This window comes from Rhincodon typus, chromosome 26 (genome assembly GCF_021869965.1).
Source record: "Rhincodon typus isolate 14 chromosome 26, sRhiTyp1.1, whole genome shotgun sequence".
In the NCBI taxonomy this organism is placed as follows: domain Eukaryota; kingdom Metazoa; phylum Chordata; class Chondrichthyes; order Orectolobiformes; family Rhincodontidae; genus Rhincodon; species Rhincodon typus.
In genome coordinates this window covers 36686054-36706546 of record NC_063357.1, presented here as the reverse complement: position 1 = coordinate 36706546, position 20493 = coordinate 36686054, and the positions used below count along the sequence as shown (strand labels likewise).

The following is a 20493-nucleotide window of genomic DNA, read 5'->3' as shown; positions in this document are numbered from 1 at the left end:
AACAGATAACATCTTCCTATCCTGTGATTGATAGGGCAGTAGCATCTCACATTTTATTAGGTTTGTGAGGTTGCACATGGGAGGACTTGTGATGTTTCTGAAGTTGAGATGATGCAATTGGTGATGAAAAATTGGAACTAAGATAACCGCAACAACACTCCATTATACTGATCACACACACCAGACGCAAGCTGTTCCAGAATTAGATAAATCGTTGGGATTGAGATTCTTCTCATTTAGCTCCTGAAAATCCTGAAATCAAATGACCCAACAAGTGTGGTAGACATGCAGAGAGAATCCTGTAAGTGTTTTGTTCCAAAAAGCCACATGGTCTTAGCTTGTGAAACACCATATAGTCTCAAGCCTTAGCTCTTGGATGATGTATGCTTAATGTATACATATACTTGAACAAGGGCAGAAAAGTTTTTAAAAAGTGCAGGTCAGTCAACATCAGAACTGAAAAAAAATTCAAACAAAGCTAACATTTTAGCAAGATAAAATAAAAAAAGAGAAACAGATTACAATCAAAGAGAGTTCATGGATTGAATGACAAGCAAAATGGATCAGTTAAAACTGTTTACAGAATACCATGTAAGCACTGAGAACCATTTTCAAAGAACAAAGGCAAGAACAAAATTACTAAGTGGGCAAAAATTCATGGCAGATGCAGATAAAAGTGAAATGAAAGAAAATTAGGGAAATTGTAGGGAAAAGGGACAAGTGAATTCCATTAAAGGGAAAGAATCTGACAAATAAAAAGGTCTTAAATGCTAGCAAATCGTAAATCTTTCAATCTTCCAGAGACAAACGAAAACATTTCAACATTGTGGGCAAACAATTCTGCATAATCAGTTTTCTGAAGTTGGGTTTTCCCACAAAACTGGTCATTGACTCTTCTCCCTGGAGGCAGCCAACATTTTCTGATGCAAGACAAGTGGAGGTTGTTGCAAAAATCTCTGCACATAGATAAATGGAGTGGGTATATCTCTATGCACACAGAAATCCAACCGGCTTTAATTGTGTTGCATGTGTACCTTGCTTTGAAAAGAGTACATATCTAATGATGCTGTGTGTATCGTGCGTACAATGTTATGACTGCCTGCTAGTTTGCAAGTTGCATGCTCGTTTCCTGAAATGTATTTCAGAACTTACAATGTGTTTTACTATTTTAAATAACCCAACGCATTGGAATTAACCAGTACCTGACGAGGAACTGAATTAGACCACTATGATTAATATGCCAGTTTGGAGACTGAAGCAAGGCTTTCAGCATATTTTAAGACATGTAGTTGAACCAAGAAGAAAATTCTACTTGAAAACTGCTTTAATTCCTCAAATAGAATTAGGATACTGGGGCAACATCTACGCAAGACACCTCAAATAATTTTATACTCTAGTTTTTAGAGCTTTCTCTTCTCTTTAAAATGTTTCTTATATTTAAGATCTTGCATTTGTTGGACACTTCCCTTTTTCAGAGTCTGCTTTTAATTTATTTGGGCCGGAAACTCTCTAAACTCCACGCTATGACAGATAGGCAGGCCATAATTTCCACTTGTCTATTAGTCCTAAACCTCAGTCAGGGTCATTTTCACAAAGAGGGCAGAGTGTATAATTCGTATATTCCTTAGGTGTCTGTTTACAGACTGTCAGGAATTTACAGCAGAGACTACTTCCAAGTGATATAGCATTATACTTTGTTCCACTGCAAGATATCATCGCTGACAAGTAAATATCTCTGCAATCAAAGAAGTGTTAGGCAGGAGGTACACATTAGGCCCAATATGTCTGCAGCTGATAGTCAAGGTTCCACTAAAAAATGAACGTGGATCACTGGATTCAGAGTCCAAAGTGCTAATGATTACGTCAAGTCTTTCTGTTGAGTGCGATCACCCTCATCTTCTTCTTAAATCACCACAGGATGGACAACCATGGATACACAAAAACATGCAGCATCTGTCTCTTCAGTTTTGTTTTTAAATTTTTAAAGAAAGGTCAGAGCCATGTCAGATCTGGGCTGTAATGAAATTCTCAACGATGCTCATCTTACACACAGAAAAGCTTGCCTAAGCCCAGAAATTTCAGACTGTTTTCAATCATAAATAATTGAAATGGCAGATTCTATTTTTTTAAGCTTCTATTAAAAAGGCATCCTTCAAATAACCATCATCTTCTGCCTCCAATTTCAAGTGACTTTCTACAAAACATGCGATTCAGCACAGTACGTAATGATGAATTTGCCTTACACAGCATTCTATTGCTTTTCAATGAAAGTTGTGTATGTGTTAAGGGTCAGCCTGTCAGCTGGACACATTTACAGCAATCAATTGATTTGAAATCGATTCTGCTACTCAGCCAAGTCACAACTGCAAATAAAAATTGTGCACTGGTGAGGGGTGAAAATTTATACACTTAAATGGGGTTTGCTTCAATCTATTTTGTCTATAATCAGAATTGTTAACAGTTTATACCATAATTATAATTCTTCATAGAAGTATTTAATTGATAAATATGCGAAAAGATTGATTATTGTGAAAGTTTAACTAAGACAGTTTGTACCACAATGCTGTCTTGCTTTAGATAATACCTTAACACAGTAACAGGTAATGAACTAAGCACTGGAAGTCAATTCACTCAGTTATTAATCGCAAGCCTTAAATTAAGCATCCATAAGACTTCAAAAAAAAACACAACGGAGGTCACCAATCAACAAGCATTATCTTTTTTATGCTTTTGTTACATATTCTGAAATTTCACAATACAGTCAAGTGATTAATATTTTTAAAAAGAGTTTTTTTGCATAAAAGTAATTTCTTGCCATTTACTATTGTATGATCACTGCAGTTGTGAGCATCTCCCACCCACTAGTGCTATTATTGGCTACATAAAATTTCAGTATTGTATTAATACTCACTTTGGGGGCGTTTGGAAGCTTCCTGTAACGCAGTCTGAAACAAATCTGGTCTGGTGAAGAAAAAAATCAAAAGCTTCATTTCTAAAATAAAATAGTAGAGTGCATTTAAGCCAAGAATTTTATCTCAAGAACTGTCAATGGTTATGTACCATCTCTGGGCAAAGCGTAGCACAGAGACTGGAATATAAATAAAAGAGTGTGAAGCAAACAAAGACTACAGAAGGCATTAAAGCTGGTCTATCCTCCATTCTCTAAAGTTATTATACAGAAACATAGAAACTAGAGGAGCAGGGGTAGGTCATTTGGCCTTTCAAGCCTGCTCCACAATTCAATAGGATCATGGTTGATCATCCAACTCAATATCCTGTTCTTACTTTCTCCCCAAATCCTCTGATTCCCTTTGCCTTTAAAACTATATTCTGACTCCATCATGTTTATCTCCCTACCTATCTACCAATTAGACATGTTCCTTCCCCATACCAGTCCAGAAAAATTGTCAATGGCATTAATAGTTTTATAGCCTTCAATTCCTCTGTTCAGACATTCAGGTTTTCTTAAATGCATTCACAGAATGCAGACAATATTGGCTACACTAGGGGAGGCGATGGCCTAGTGGTATTATCGCTGGACAGTTAATCCAGAGACTGAGATAATGTTCTGGGGACGTCAGTTCAAATCCCACCACGGCCGATGGTGAAATTTGACTTCGATAAATATCTGGAATTAAGAATCTAATGATGACCGTGAATCCATTGGTCGATTGTCAGAAAAACCCATCTGGTTCACTAATGTCCTTTAAGGAAGGAAACTCCCATCCTTACCTGGTCTGGCCTACATGTGACTCCAGACCCACAGTAATGTGGTTGACTCTTAACTGCCCTCCAGGCAATTAGGGATGGGTAATAAATGCTGCTTGGTCAGCAACGCCCTCATCCCATTAATGATTTTAACAAAAGCATTTATTCCCATTCCCAATGGCAAGATTGCTGGTGAACTGCCTTCTTGAACCAGAACAAATCAAATCTGGCCATTTACTGACGCATCTATCTACAATTGATCATTAGGAAATGATGAAGGGGTCACCAAATCAGTTATCAAGTGACACTTGCAAAGGAATAACATGCTCATCTACACTCAGGATTGGTTCTGCCAGAGTATGTCAATACAGAGACTTCGTTCAAACATAGTCAAAAAGCTGAACTTCAAATATGAGGAGAGTGTGACTGCCCTTGCCATCAAGGCAATATTTGACTGATTACAGCACAAAGGTGGTCAGCGCAACTGGAGTCAATAGGAATCAGGAGGAATACTCTGCTTGTTGGAGTTATATGGCACAAAGAAAGATGCCTGGATAGCACTCAGTTGTTATTTGTTCATGGCATTGCCCTAGGCCCTGCTTCAATGAGCATCCCTCCATCATAACCTCAGAGGTGGGGATGTTTGATGATGACTGCACAATGTTCAGCACTATTCACAACTCCTCAGACACTGAACAATTTGTATCTATATGTAGCAAGATCTGGACAATATCTAGTTTGGGCTGATACATGGCAACACGTAATTGCTAGACCATCTCCAACAAGACAAAAATTTAACCGTCACCTCTTGATATTCTACGGCATTATTCCCACTATCAGCATCATGGGGGGAGGGGGGGACTACTAACCAGAACCTGACCTGAACCAGTCATTCAGGTACTGTGGCTACAACAGCAGATCAAAGACTAGTAATTCTGCAGTGAGTAACTCACCTCCTGTCTCCACCATCCACAAGGTGTAAAAGTTAGGAGTGTGATGGTTTACTTTCCACTTCTCTGAAAGAGTGCAGTTCCAACAATACTCAAGAAGCTCAACCCCATCAAGTGGCTGGTGTTATCATGTGACACCCTAACATTCACTTCCTTCACCACTGGTATAAAGCAGCATCACCGTTCATCAGCTACAGATGCACTGCCGTAACTTACCAAGTCTCATTCAGCAATATCCTCCAAATCTGTGCCCTTCACCACCTAGGGGGCCCAAGGCAGCAAATGCATAGGAAAACCACCACTTGCAAGTTGCTTTCCAATACACATACCATTCTGACTTGGAAGTATAAATCGCCTTTTATTCACTGTCGCTGGATCAAAGTCCTGGAACCCCCATACCGAATCCCAATTTGGGTATACACACCAAGGAGTGGAGTGGTTTAAGAGGCAGCTCAAGGATGCGCAGTAAGGCTTACCTAGCCAAGATTGACCACATCTCATAAATAAAAAGAAAAAAGGCTGGTCATCTGTTTTATTTTTCACCATTTAAGTATCTATAACACAAATATCCCTTGTGTTGTCGTGGGAAAAAAAAACAAAATCACTGTTCCTTCATGACTCTGAAGATATATGACCAGCCTCCAGCCTGATCATGTGTTGGAAATAAATTGAGGGAACATCTATAATTTCAGGAGTGCTTCCACTGATATATATACACACACACACACACACACACACACATACACACACATACACACACATACACAGTTTGAATACCCAGAATTCTCTTCAGCTTACAGGAGTTAATGTCCATCACGGCACATTGTATCTGAACTATCAATACTCTAGCAAAACTAAGAGCATCACCAAGCCATTGCGTGGCAGTGGCCTGATTATATCCCATCAAGAAATAACAATGTTTCTTGCATTTAGCTGCTTCATAATTATACTGTTCTTCTAATGTAGTATATTAAACTAATCCACATATTAATCTTGGATAATAGTAAATGTTCACTTACTTCTTAATTATAAATTTGATTTTGGCTTTTGCTCGGAGGATCTTTTCCAATCTAGGAATTCCAAAGGTTGACGGCCTCCTGAAAGGCACGCCATCAGGCAAGCCTTCAATGTAGAAATCATCTGGATGTGATTCGAACAATGCATAGGGTACTCTCACTGGTTCTGAAACACCCAATGCTTCACCTGCAACAAATTAACAAGCTTATAAAATGTCCCCTAAAATAGTAATACTGTACATGCAAGCAGATGATTAATTAATTGAACCATGAAATGACTGATAACTGCCCAAACTGATTCCATATCGGCTGGGGCCATGATAAGGTTATGAGAGTACTGACCAAAGTTTCCAAAAAAAAACTGTTCGCAATAAACAACTGCACCTCCCAGTCGCGAACCATTTCAACTCCCCCTCCCATTCCTCAGACGACATGTCCATCCTGGGCCTCCTGCAGTGCCACAACGAAGCCACCCGAAGGTTGCAGAAAAAGCAACTCCTATTCCGCTTGGGAACCTTGCAGCCCAATGGTATCAATGTGGATTTCACAAGCTTCAAAATCTCCCCTCCCCCTACCGCATCCAAAAACCAGCCCAGCTCGTCCCCGCCTCCCTAACCTGTTCTTCCTCCCACCTATCCCCTCCTCCCACCTCAAGCCGCATCCCCATCTCCTACCTACTAACCTCATCCCACCCCCTTGACCTGTCCGTCCTCCCTGGACTGACCTATCCCCTCCCTAACTCCCTACCTACACTCACCTTTACTGGCTCCATCCCCGCCTCTTCAACCTGTCTGTTTCCTCTCCACCGATCCTCTCCTCTATCCATCTTCTATCCGCCTCCCCGTCTCCCTATTTATTTCAGAACCCCCTTCCCCTCCCCCATTTCTGATGAAGGGTCTAGGCCCGAAACGTCAGCCTTTCTGCTCTTATGCTGCTGCTTGGCCTGCTGTGTTCATCCAGCTCTGCACCTTGCTGTTTCAAAAAAAAACTGTTCAAATTACTGTAGTCTGCAGACAGGATTATCTATGCACATCAAATTTAGGCTTCATACTGTTAAGAACAATGTATAACTAAGTTGAATTTATACCCGGGACTGTAGGCATTAAGGGGAAGACCTGGTTAGTTAGTCATCTCGAGCTTTTCATTTGATAGCTTTCGGCTGTGGTGCTGAAGGATCGTAAGGTCTGGTTTGCTTACATACATTTTAAATGAGGTTTTATAAACTTGACTTGAGCTGGAGAGGTTAACAGCTCAATGCTTGAAAAAGTTGTACGGATGCCTAGTGACAAAATTCCACTAACAGAGTATTAGAACAATCCAGATGAAGTCAGGGTGCGGATGCGGCACAGAGACAAAGCAGCTGGACGTTTGAGTTCAGAGAACTTGTCCTTCGAAGTTAAAAGTAATAGCGAGTTCAATTGGCCATTTGTTTCAGGTGTTTCAATGACACTCACCAAACGAAGGGAAAAAACATCTAGTAGCTGCACAGAAATTTGCCATAAGGAAACCAGTTGCACCCATCACAGCCAGAGTGTATGAAAGGGGCCTTAATGTTGAGATAGTGATTAACGGTCAAAGGTGTGGATGCTTGTATTGGTTTTACTGGGGTGAAAGGGGTAATGAGAAGCTGAATCCTTTACTGATGTCTGTACTGAATTGTTTCCAATTTTTTTTGTTGAGTGTAATATGGTTTATGTTTTGTGTTTTATTCTGTTAACAAAGTACTGGCAACGTCTTGTTAATGTCTGAAGTACATATTTGAAAAAACAAAATTGGATCTAACAAGATAAGTTTGACTGTGGGATTTGACTTTTCAGGATTACTAACTAGGATCATAATACTTAAAATCCAAGGTTCCTCAGTAACTTTAAAAACTGCAATTCTTTTGTCCACTTGCTGAAGGTATCCTGTCTATCAAAGGGCATCAGTAGCCATGAGGCTATTAATCCTTTGGGAAGGCTGGCACAAAGTCACAAGAAGTGACAAAACTATATTCGTCAGTACAGGACAAAGAATAAATCTGAACAAGGCAACTCATCAACAGTGGCAACGCTCTTCAAACAAACCTTATAAGCTCATTGTTAAACGATATCAACCAAGTAAATTTGATACGAGGTTCTGTAAATGCAAACACTCATGTACAGGTTGAGATAAAAATCTGAACCAATTGGATTAATGATCTGGAGTAACTAAACAGATTCAAATTTTGGGTAGAAGACTTGCACACACTACAGTAAAATGAGTTCAGAGTTACAGCCAAGACAGTGAATCTGATGTACGTAGTACATCCTGGCTGGAACTGGGGAGGTTCTACCAGCATAACTGCAAAATGCACTGAAAAAGTGCCCAGGAAAGGGACGCTTAATGATCTTAATTGGAGCAACTGTGGCAAGAGCCCCATAATAATCATTTCTAAAAAAAAAAAGTTTCTTTCTCTATCCTTCCATGGAACATAGAGCTGTGTTAACAAAACCAACCTGGATTGCCCAATCTGCAACTGCCCTCAAAACTGAATGACTTGCTAGGTCAGTTCAGAGAGTAGTTAATAGTCAATCACGTCGCAGCATGTTTGGAGTCACATCTAGGCCGTACCAGGTAAAGACGATAATTTCCCTCCAAAAAGGGCATCAGTGAACCAGATTGGTTTTCATGACCATTGATGATAACTTTGCAGTCACAATTATCGAAAATAGGATTATTTTCCACGTTTTTAATTTAACTCAAATTCCATATGCTGTTACCATGGAATTTGAAACCACGTCCCCAGAGTTCTATAAATACAAACAGATGCTCATCTACCTCAGCATGAGGTACTCTGGGCCTCTAGATTACCAGTCCAGGAACATTAACACAATGTCACCATCTCCCCAAGAACTGCAAATGTCTAGGGGTGAATGGGAAGTCTGCGAACCTGCCAGTGGGGGCCCATATATTCAGATGTATATTTAAGAGGACATACTTGCGCAGGAAGCAGTTTAGCAAAAGGTTCACTAAATTTGTTTCTGGAATAAGAGGCTTGTCCTCTGACCAGAGGCTGAGTACAGAAGAATGCAAAATGATCTCATGGAAAGCATGCAAGGTTATGAAGGGCCTGTTTCGATGGAGAGAGGTTATTTTAGCTGGACAGGGAATCTACAACACAAGTTCAGGGGTTGGAACGCACGAACCTCTGGATAAGGAGGCAATCATTTAGGACTAATACGAGGAGAAACTTCTCTACTCACAGGGTTGAGATTCTTCGGCAGTCTCTTCCCCAGGTTGTATTTGCTGCATCAGTGAATATATTTAAAGCTGGTTGACAGACCTTTGGTCTCTGAAGGAATCAAGGGTCTTGGGGCGTGGTTGGTAAAGTGGAGTTGATACTGAAGATCAGCCATGATTGTACTTAATAGCTTATCTTTTCCTGTTCCTATTATTTTATCATCCAAGTTTTTGAAATTGTTAAGAACTCTCACTAGTTAGTAAGTGGGACTACAAAAGTAGCATCACCATCCTTCCTAGTACTGGTTGCTCAACATAGTTAATCCCTCTACAATGTCAGGGTGCTATTGCACAGAACTGGAATATACCTACTGGAGAAAGGAAACTGAACTAAGGCATACACAAGAATACTCTACTCCCTTGCTCATCGGAAGCTCACTCTCAGGCACCAAATGGCTTCTGATAATGTAATGTAGTATAGTATTGCATAACACAAAACGATCATTCTGATCCTCCCCTACATGTCACACGATATACATTTTAACAAGAATATTGCCAAATTGTCAAAATGTAAGTATACCACTAAAATATTCCACAACTGAAATACATCAATTAAAAGCTATACAATCTGGAAATATTTCTGTAACATTGACAGCCATACGTAGGATATTTCAATATTTATTGTTTCTTTCTTGTAAAACAATTACTTACTGCATTTTTCATTGAACAATGTCTCCACTTGCTGTTTCAACTCAGTAATTTTTGCATTCCACTGTTCTGCAAGACAAATAACATTAAACTCATTGGACAAATATAACTTCAAGCATGTAGGTTTTAAGAAGATGCTAATGAATAGAGAATCATCAGTTTTTTATTAAATTTAATCAACACAAAATGCCTTTCAATTCTTATTACAATTGAGAAATATTTGCAGGATAACAATGGATTAAAGAAATTCAAGATGAATTTCTTACAAGGGTGCTTTAAAATTACACACCATGCAATAAGTAAAGGATGCACTTGAGATACATGGAGACATTCCTATAACCGCATTTAAATGATCTCTAGACTACCGAGAAATTTCATGATTATTTAAGACAAAGACATGCAAGTTGGAACTATCGTTTTAGAAGAGGGGAGTTACTTGACTCAAAAAGGACTTGACAACTTGCAAATATATAGCAACGTTCTTCACAAGGAGGGGCGGGGGACAGAATTCATAACTGGAAATGAAGAAAAAACAAAAATGCTGCCCTGCAGGTGTCTCGTTTTTTTCTCCTGATACACATCAGATCAGCTTTCGAAGACAAGAAAATTTATGGCTCAGTTAAACTGATCAAGGTAATGACTGCTGCACTTTCTGCGAAGCACTTCCACTACAAAGACTGAAGCTGTACTCAAGCTGTGGTACACGCAAGGAACTGCTGCAGACTTGGTCAGTGCCAAAATTTCAGGCCTACAAACATGAAAATCAGCATTTGCTACGGGTTGGGGGGGGGGGCGGGGGGGGGGGGGGGGGGGTGTTGTAGGTGGGATCATGGTGGTATGGGGTAATGTCACTGGACCAGCAATCTCAGGGCACTGGTTCAAAACTCACCATAGCAATGGTGGAATTCAGTAAATGAATCTGGAATATAAAATTTAGCCTATGGAGCTAAATAGAACTATTGCTGATGATTGGAAAACTTATTTAGTTCATTAAAACTTTTATGGATAATGTCCTTGTCAGGTGGCAATGCATCATTCCTACCCGGTCTGGCCTACATGAGCCCAGATCCACTGCAACGTTTACTCAAGTGGCCTGGAAATCCACTCAGTTGAAGGACAATTAACAGATAGAATTAGATTACAGTTAGAGATAACAAATTCTGTCCTTGTCAGCAATACGCCACATCCCATGAAAGAATAAAAAAAAGTTTGCTTTAAAAAAAAAAAGAGATGCCTTGTAATTATTAGAAACCCCTCTTTGGCTACAGCAATGTCAGAAGTCCACAAGCCAGTTTCGAAACTGGCAAACAACTGTGCTGAAAAGAAGCAGAGGAAATTTGATTGGTGTTCAAAATCTCAGGTATTCAGACAATGTTGCCAATGATGTTACCAAAGAGTTGATAATCCATGCAGTATAGATTTTAAGGTGATTGGTAACAGAACCAGAGAGAGTTGACATGAAGAAAAATGCTTTCACGTAATAAGTGATTGGAATTTGTAATGCACTAAAGTAGGAACAGATTCAATGGCATCTTTCAAAATGGAGTTAGATAAAGTACTTGGAGGAGGGCAATGTCCCAGAATATGGGAAGACTGCTGGGGTCTGGGACTAAATGAAAAAGTAAAACTTCAAATGGACCAAAACAGCCTCCTAGTGTGGTATGTGCTCCTGTGCATGAGTAACAACAAGGTGGGACTGATTTGAAGCCATAACTCCAGTGGTTGAACTAACTGACTGCCTTCATAACAGAGTAAAGTCACAAACAGTTCACAACACTGGATACAACAGGTTCCAGGGGAACACTTGTACTAATTATTTTATAAAAAGATAAAAAACTGCCCCTCAGTGACATTAACCATAAACACAACGTCAGATTCCAGATATACACTGATCACTACCTCACGACTACTACTCTCAACTCCATTGCCCCCATTGATTTTCACAGCTTGTCCGATGTGCAATACTGAACGAGATGAAATTTTCTTTATCACAATTTGAAGGTAGAAGCCTTTTTCTTTTGTGGCTGACACCAACCCCATCTCTCTCCCCACAACTGTCTAAAACCGAAATTCAGATTTATCTTGTAGTATCAAGATTCGCTACCATGTCTCTGCTGCATCGTAACGTCTGCCGACTTCTATCTCTGATGTCACCTGATTATATCTCTACCTCTGTTTGTCTATAGCTTAAAACATCATTTGTCCTTTTGCTACCTTTACACTTGCAAAGAAGAATCAGAATCAGCACCAAACATTCACCCCAACCATTCCATGCCTGTATTTATATTCCTGGGAACCTCTTCAAGTTTGACTAATCCAACACTTCCTTGATCATTTTCTTTTATTTATTTCTTGGCCTAACTATTGCCAAGATCTCCTCCCATTATCCACCCTCCATAGAACTTATTAAAACTATAATGCCTGCATTCTAACTTGCACCAAGTACCATGCATCCCTGCACTTAGTCCACTAAAGCTGAGATTTTAAAATTGTATCCTGGTTCTATTATTCCTCCATGGTCTTACCTGTAACATTTTCCAACCTTACATGCCTCAAAGATTTCTACACTTCTCCACAACTCAGACTTTATGCACAGCGCCAATTTGAATTATTGTACCCCTGCTGTTCATGCTTTGCATAGGCCCCAAGTTCTCAAATTTTGACCTATATTATCCACCTCCTCTACAACGCTTGCTAAAAGTTAACGGTCAACCAAGCTTTTGGGTATTCATTGCTCTATCTCATGTACAGTATGTTAAAATGTGTTGGGGAACACCTGTGAATTGCTTTTGAATATAAAGAGTGCTATATAAATGCAAGTTGTTTCTGAAGTTTAGATACAAATTGAAGATAAACTGTAACCAATATCAGTGACATTAGTGGGGCTAGTGATGACTATTATGTCACATTGCGTGTTAATCTTCTGGATCAAATGACATGACTATCAATTTTCCATGGAAACCACTAAATCAGTGACCTTGGTTTGGACATTCCCCAGCATAAAAATACACACTGGTTACATTAGCATTGTGCAAGAAGAATTTTATGTATTTATAATCTCATTTGTTGGCATACTAGGAGGAGGAGTCTGGCAAAGTCAACTAGATAATACTTTGTTACATATTTTGCCAATTAATGGAGGAAAGATCTGCTGAAATCAGTGAGTGTATTTGGAACAAAATGCAACAGAAGACAACATCTGATTTTCACTGAGGTGGTAACTAGGCTTGTCAAGTTTAATTATAAACTTTAAATTTATTACATGTTAAATTTAAGGTGTTATATGTAACCACTGGGTGCTAGTTCTGGTTTACGAACAGATACATACATATATCAAATATTTTGATGCATAGATTTAGGTATTTTGATACATAAAAATAAACCAAACAATCCAATAGTTTGTATTACACAAAATGCATTCACAAATAAAAACATATTTTGCAGATCCTGGTACTATGGGGACAGAGTGACGCAGATGGTGAGGCCTGTTGCCAGTCTCTTTTTTTACAAATCCATTTAGCAAATCACAGACCACATCCCCAGTCCAAGAGTTTATTTTTAGCAAGCTGTTCCCTTCCATTACCAAAAGTACTTTAATGGTGTTCATTCTACTCATCCATGTTTCTTACCAAAAGAGAACTCCCTGCCTCTTTGTTTGAATGTAGCATTTGAATCATTTGCTTGTGTAATATTTCCTACTGTCTTAACTGGTGGAGTTTCATCAGAAGCTGTCAATAAAAATAGAAGATAATTCAGTTTTATCCACATAGTTGCTACGAAATAGCTGTCAAACTTAATTTACCTAACAGCCGGCTTTCAAAAAGAACAGTCAATTACTTCCTTAAAGCTCAACTATTAACCAGCAATACAATTTTTGAAAAAATGCTATATCACTATTTAATACTGAACAGCCAGGTATGGATCTATGCAGAAACCTAGCAACAGCATAAGCTATAAATTCTCATACATAACTGAATGTAGGGCTATATTCTGTTTACTCAAATAAAGAATTTAAGAGGCAGATTTGCAAGATAAAAGGTTTTGGAAAGCCAAATGTGTGCAAGGCTACTGCTAATGCTAATGCTTTATCAGCCTAAACTATGCAGTGTACCAAAGGTCATCAATAAGGCTCCAGGTTCCTTCCAGCAAGAGCTACTACGAATTAGAGTAAAATCATCTTGTGAAGGCAGCATCTCTAGAGGCATTTTTAAAAAAAAATGTCTTCCAAAAAAACAGTCAGAACTAAAACTGCAATTTCTAGTTTACTTAGAAGGCCACACCATTCCCTGATACGCCAGAAGGAAACGTGTCATGCAGTACAAACAAAAATAAAAATACCTTCAATGGTAACTTCTATCTCTGGGCTACTTGGAGTTGTTGGTACTTGTGAAACCTTCTCTGGTGCAGAACTGCTGGAGTCTAAACAACAGAAAGCGGTACACCCGAAATTAAGTATTACAGGAAATATTTTAACACTGAACGTATTCCCCAGTATAGTGTTTCCTTTTAGTTCTAAATGCTGTACATATCATAATTCGCCCGGTGTGTGTTAACTGTACATTAAAGTGGGTGTCACAGAGAAGTAGAGATCACAGTTTTAAACATTAAAACAAATTTTGAACAGAAATTACTAATGCCCCGTTTCCAGAACAAAATACCACACACAACTAAGTTCTGTTAGATACTGTAGGAGGTTAGGAATACGGTCCTTTCACCTTTAACGGTTCGTGCTAAATTCGGCTCTGGTGGACGGGAAACACGCCTCCTCCCTCTGTTGCTGGGTGGGGTTCCTAAGTGAAATGAATTTGGATAGTCTAAATCCAATTTCAAGTGAAACATATCCAGAGCACATCAAAGGCCTTTAAAATTTAAGATTAATGCAAAATCCCAGACAGGAAAGTAAGACCAGTAAAATGATTACTCATTCTGAATCTGCAACAACTCCACACCCTCCTTGTAAAACTGGCTCTTTCCGTGGGACGGTACAGATTAACCCCAATACTGGTCATGCACTAGAGTTATGGTAGGAATACAAAATCTCAAGAGCTAACAATATCATGAGCAAAAAATAAAGTTACTGTTGACTGCATTAACAAAAATTCTATATTGAGCAACGTGTCCAAATTACACTTTCCTGTTCAAAGTAAGATATAAATTCTTCATTGAGTTAACTTCCACACTTATGACATTTGTGAGAACCAAGGAAGAATTTCCCTGGCTTCTGGCCTTGGACATTATTATTTATACAAAGATATCTAGTTTCTTACCATCAGTGCGTTTTCCTTTCTTCAATCTATCAGGGAGGTGAGGCTCCACAAGTTCTGGCCTAGTTGATAAGCTTTGCAATTAGTATTGAGCAGTTTCAATAAATAATTAATTACATTTACCACCCCACATTTAACACAGGAAAATAACCAAATTGTACTTTTACTTACTATAGTAAGACAACAATAAAGAGGAGTAGGTTAGGTATTCAACCTCTTCAGCCTGCTCTGTCATTACATAAATTCACGTTAGATCCGATTGTGGACTTGACTCAGCCTTCCTGTCTGTCACCTGTACCTTAACTTCCTACATCATCAAAAGTCTAACTCGAATACACTGAGTGACCCAAGCTCCACAACTCTCTTGAAGGGTACTTCCTCCTCGCAACTGTTTTACATTCATCCAACCCCTTTAAATTGTCACTCTTTGCTCTCAACTTCCTTAGTTAGTTACAATGGCAGTTCTTTCCCATTACAGTCTCTATGATTGGCATAGATCATTGCTGAGAGTTATGAAATATCTCCTTAATATGTCTGCTACTTTCCACCTGTCAAAGCATTTTCCCACTTCAGTTTAATGCACCCTGTCCCCATAAGGACAGACAATTACAAGGATAAGACTCGAAGTCTCAAACACTTTCACATTCAAACCAAATGCAAAATTATATCATGTTATGATCCTGCTGCCCAGGGACTTCATTATGAGTTCATTAATTAATCCTGTCACATTTCACATTACTAGGTATAAAACAGGCTGCTCCTTAGTTTGCAACAGAACCTATGGTCTAAAAAACCTGCCTGAATCCACCATTAACTCAGCTTCCACATTAGTTTTGCCAATCTGCTTTGCTCAAAATCACCCACAGTTATTTCTCCCTTATTCTCTGTAAGCCTATAAACTGCACCCACAACTGACTTATTAAACTTGTTATTTATCTTTACCCATACTGATCCTACATCTTAATCTTCGAATATTATCTCTCACTAGAGCTGGCTATAGTTTAACAGCTGACTATTTAAATGGAGAAAGACTGCAGAAAGCTACAGGACAGTGGGATTTGGGCATCCTCGATCATGAATCACAAAAGCTTGCATTTAAGTTCAATGGCTAGTAGGGAAGGCAAATGTGATGTTGGCCTTTATTGCAAAGGGAATGGAGTATAAAATTTGAGAGGCTTTGCTAAAACTGTACAAGGCACTGATCAGACCACAGTTCGAATGCTGTGAACAGTTTTGGACGCTTTATCTAAGGAAAATACACTGGCATGGGAGGCAGTCCAGAGAAGGATCACGTGATCGATCCCAGGAATGGAGAGAATCTCTTGTGTGGAGAGATCAAGAAGTTGGGCCTCTACCAACTGTAAATTTAGAAGAATGAAACATGAGCTTATTGAAACATACAAAATTCTTAGGGGACTTGACATGCTAGAGGTGGTAGGTGGAGGTCTTGATAAAGGATTTCAGCCCGAAACGTTGACTTTCTTGCTCCTCGAATGCTGTTTGACCTGCTGTGCATTTCCAGCCTCGCACCTATAGACTTTGGCTTCTAGCATCTCCAGTCCTTATTGTCTCCAAGTAGATGAGGAAAGTTGTTTCCCCTGTGGAAGAGTCTAGGACCTGAGGGGATACACTCAGAACAAGGGGTCGCACATTTAAGACAATGAGGAGGAATTTCTTCTGAGGATAGTGAACATGTGAAATTCTTTAACACAAGGGACTACTAAGAGTGGATCATTAAGTATATTCAAGGCTGAGATAGACAGATCTTAAGCAGTACAGGAATCAAGGTTTATGGAGAAAGGCAGCAATTCAAGTTGAGGATCATTAGGTAAGTCACAATTTCTGCTCCCACATCTTAAAGTTTTAATTAATAGTGCTACGCCATCATCTTTTCCTTGCTTTCTGTCCTTCTGAAAAATCAAATGCCTTTGAATACTTAGGCTCTAACCTTGGTAACTATGCCATGCATCTCTGAAATGGTCATCAAGCCACAAACAGTCATTTTTCTTTCTGCTATCAATTCATCAGCTTTGTTACAAGTGTGGGACACATTTAGATAAAAAGCCTTTATTCCGGTCATTTTACCATTCTTCCGAACTCTAGCATTTTCTACTAGTGCACCCTCCAGTTTTATACTGTCCTTTCCTACCACGTTAGTTATCATTACCCATGCCACTACTCCATTCTACTGCCTTGTCTTTTCTGCTTGGTTTAACACAACTCATGTGATCCTTCACATTACCCCAGTCCAACTGCACTACTTTTGTTTCAAGTCCCCTCTCATTTCTTTGGTTATACCACAGTTAGACATAAAATTGTATCAAACCAAAGGAAAGTCTTACTTTTTTACAAAAAATTTTACTTTTGCACTTCCTCGAATGATCCTTTCTAGTCTAGGTATTCCAAACCACGTAGGGCTTCTGAACGGAATTCCATCTGGCAGCCCTTCTACATAGAGATGTTGTGGATTGGACTCAAATAATGGATATGGAACCTTCACTGGTTCTGGAAGGTTCAGAGCTTCAGCTGCGGGCAAAAGTAAACCATTATGCCAAGGAGTTCTATAACCAACTTCAAAAATTGGCAGTACTAAATGTCAGAAAGCAACTCACCAAATTTTGTATTAAATATTTCTTCAACCTGCTTTCTTAGTTTAGTAATTCTGATATTCCAATCTTCTTTCCCTGGAATAATTTAAAATGGCACATTAACTTTTTCCTCCCTTAAAAACTTTCACTCGCTTACTGAAAAAAATTAGCAATTTCAAAATTACACAAATGCAGTAGGTGGTACAACATATCACTCTTCATAAAAACACATACTTGGATTTATAATTTAAGACAGCAAACAACTCATTATGATAGGCATTGTTCATTTACATAGTACACAATGTGTAAAAGCTAGTCACATTAGAGCATGTTTCACATACAGTATTGCAGCACATGGCGCACTTTAGTATTAAACTGTCATTAGAGTCAATACAACAGATTTGGAGCTATTAAACACTACAAAAGTTCATTGTTAGTACTAATAGAAAGTTAGCTACTTTTAAAATGATAAAATCTACTATATTCACACAAATCATCATTAGCAACTGTGGACTCTGTCCGATACTTCCAGAAAATATCTGTACAAGGATGATCAACATAACAGACAGCAAGTAGTCGTGTACCACATAGTTCATAAATTTTACCTTGCACAATGGAAACAAAATCAATACCTAAACATTTTCTGTATGTATCGAACAAAGCCTCAAAATGTACAATTCTCATGGTACACAGTCCAAACATTAAGAGAAGTAATATCAGTCTGTCTCAACGTTTTATGGATATTTAACACTATGCAGTGCAGCTATTCTTACTTATTACTGCGCACAATCTTCAATAGCCTATTATTTCATGCATGTTGATCTAGATTTGTATAATCATGAATGCTCTAATTATTGGCAACAGGGACTTGTAGCGTCCTACAGTTTGACAAGATTGAACTTAATGTTGAATTAACCTTTAGACAATTATATGCATAATGTACTCAACTTCTCAAAGGAGGAATTCAGTTGAAAAAGTGTAATAGGGTAACAGTCATATCACTAGTTCCATTACATTAAAGTGGCAGTCCTTTCCCCAATCCTTGTAGCTTTGCTCAACCTAAGTAGATCACAGATGTTCATATCACATTTATTAATTTCTATTTGCTTCCGTTAACATATAACCATCACATCAACTCGCAACCAAATGAACATTTTTCAAAATGACATATTCCAATTTTATGCTGCGAAGTAGAAACAACAGATTTGAGACATATCTGGTAAGAATATTTTGTTGAAATTACAGTTATATTTTGTTCCAAAACTGAAAAACTAAGATGTGATTCTTTCAGATATGGAGCAACTGTTCTGATGACCCATCTTTCACTGGGGGGCTTCAGAATTGTCTACCATTTTCCTCAACTGAGGATTCTCTGCTTCCGTGGTTGATAGGGCCCTTAGACACGTCTGACCCATTCCCTACGATTCTGCCTTCACCCTTTCTCTTCCCTGTCCAATGACAATAGGGTTCCTCTGGTCCTTACTTTCCACCCCAGCAGACTCCACATCCAAAGGGCCATCACCTGCCACCTCCAGTGAGAGGCCACCACCAGACACGCATTGCCCTCTGATGTCGGTGCCCTGGTCCACTTCTCCATTCTCAAAACCTCTCAATACCCCCAAGGAGCCTACCCCTGCAAGTGCAGAAGGCATAATACTTGCCCATTGACCACATCCCTCCTCACTATCCAAGGCCCCAGACACACCTTCCAGGTGGAACAGTGATTTACCTGCACTTCATTCAATCTCCCCATGCTGCCTTCTCTACACTGGACAGACAAAATACAGACCAGGAGACCACTTAGCAAAACATCTACATTCTGTCTGTATATATAACCCCGATCTTTTAGATGACCGCCACTTCCACACAGCACCATGTCCCTCAGCTAACGTTTCTCTCTCAGGTTTGTTGCAGTTCTTCAGTGAGACAATACAAGCTGGACGAGCTACACCTCATATTCTGTCTAGGACAGAACTCTATATCAAGTTTAATAATGTCAAAGCCTGACTATCTCCTCCAGGTCTATTACTAAACCCCTCCTCCCTGATCCTGTCAATGACGAGTTGCTTTCAGCATAGTCAACATATTTTCATCCATTCACAGCCTTCACTGTCACCTTTCTAGTCTCTGTTCTTCCCTGGCTTACTATCAACAACCTTTTGTATGCCTAACTTTTCTTCTCTCTCTCTGAGGTTCCTCTCCACTTCACTCTTTCTCTCTGCCCCCATCATCAACGTAAATATCACCTTTCGTAGCTGCCTCTAGTTCTAGAGAAAAGAGTCACTGGGCTTGAAACAATAACCCTGCTTTCCTTCCACCGATGCTGCCGGACGTGCCGAGTTTCTCCAGCGATTTCTGTTTTTGTGTGTCACTGATGTAGTCTATTTCAAAGATAGTGATTTATTTTTGAAATGCTACATCCAATAATTGAGGATTATAAATATTATATAAACCAGCTGCAGGATAACTTTCTAGAGCCAAACTGGAATCTAAACCAAATCCATCATAGTTACAAAATGATTTGATTGCAGTTTAATTACATTTGATTGGTCAAGACAGACATAATTCACTGAAGGCACCTTTTAATTACCAGATGTGATGGAATGGGAAAAAAAGACAGACAGGTTCGATTTCATTAAGAATAGATCAAGTTGTTTCATATGATGGAAATCTAAAAACAGATCAGCAAGTTTGGCAGTCTTACAGAACCATAAAGTTCTCTTTTCAGGATAATTTGTTCTGTGTATAATAGAGCCAAGACCAAGTGGGAAGCTATACTTTGCTCTTGGTTGATACCAAACTTGCTACAATCCATTTAAAACCATTTGTTTTTTTAAAAGTGTTCATCTCATTTAAAATGCAATGAGTGGTGCTTGGTCAAATACTTGAAAATTGTCTCCTTCAAAAAACTTTCTAGTACTGCTACAGTGACTCAAATAATTATAAACTTTAAAAGTTACAAGCAGCAGACCCAAGAAATACATTTTGAAGCATATTTGGTAGTCTGTTCAAATTTGACTCCTCAAAGTCGTTATGATTATGGTCTCGAGACTACATA

The 20493-nt window shown here is 38.9% G+C and overlaps 1 protein-coding gene across 7 annotated transcripts in view; it reads right to left on the bottom strand.

Annotated features, from left to right (window-relative positions):
- The window catches only part of LOC109928685 (general transcription factor II-I-like), a 141438-nt gene that overhangs the window by 14491 nt on the left and 106454 nt on the right, over nt 1-20493 (bottom strand). For all 7 annotated transcript variants that reach the window (XM_048612434.1, XM_048612435.1, XM_048612440.1 and 4 more), the window contains 9 exons: nt 17460-17531; nt 17190-17373; nt 14851-14909; nt 14299-14373; nt 13922-14002; nt 13213-13311; nt 9587-9652; nt 5678-5861; nt 2912-2961 (listed from right to left, as the gene is read on the bottom strand). In XM_048612434.1, coding sequence (XP_048468391.1) covers nt 2912-2961; nt 5678-5861; nt 9587-9652; nt 13213-13311; nt 13922-14002; nt 14299-14373; nt 14851-14909; nt 17190-17373; nt 17460-17531 — 870 coding nt within the window. The remainder of the gene's footprint in view (nt 1-2911; nt 2962-5677; nt 5862-9586; nt 9653-13212; nt 13312-13921; nt 14003-14298; nt 14374-14850; nt 14910-17189; nt 17374-17459; nt 17532-20493) is intronic.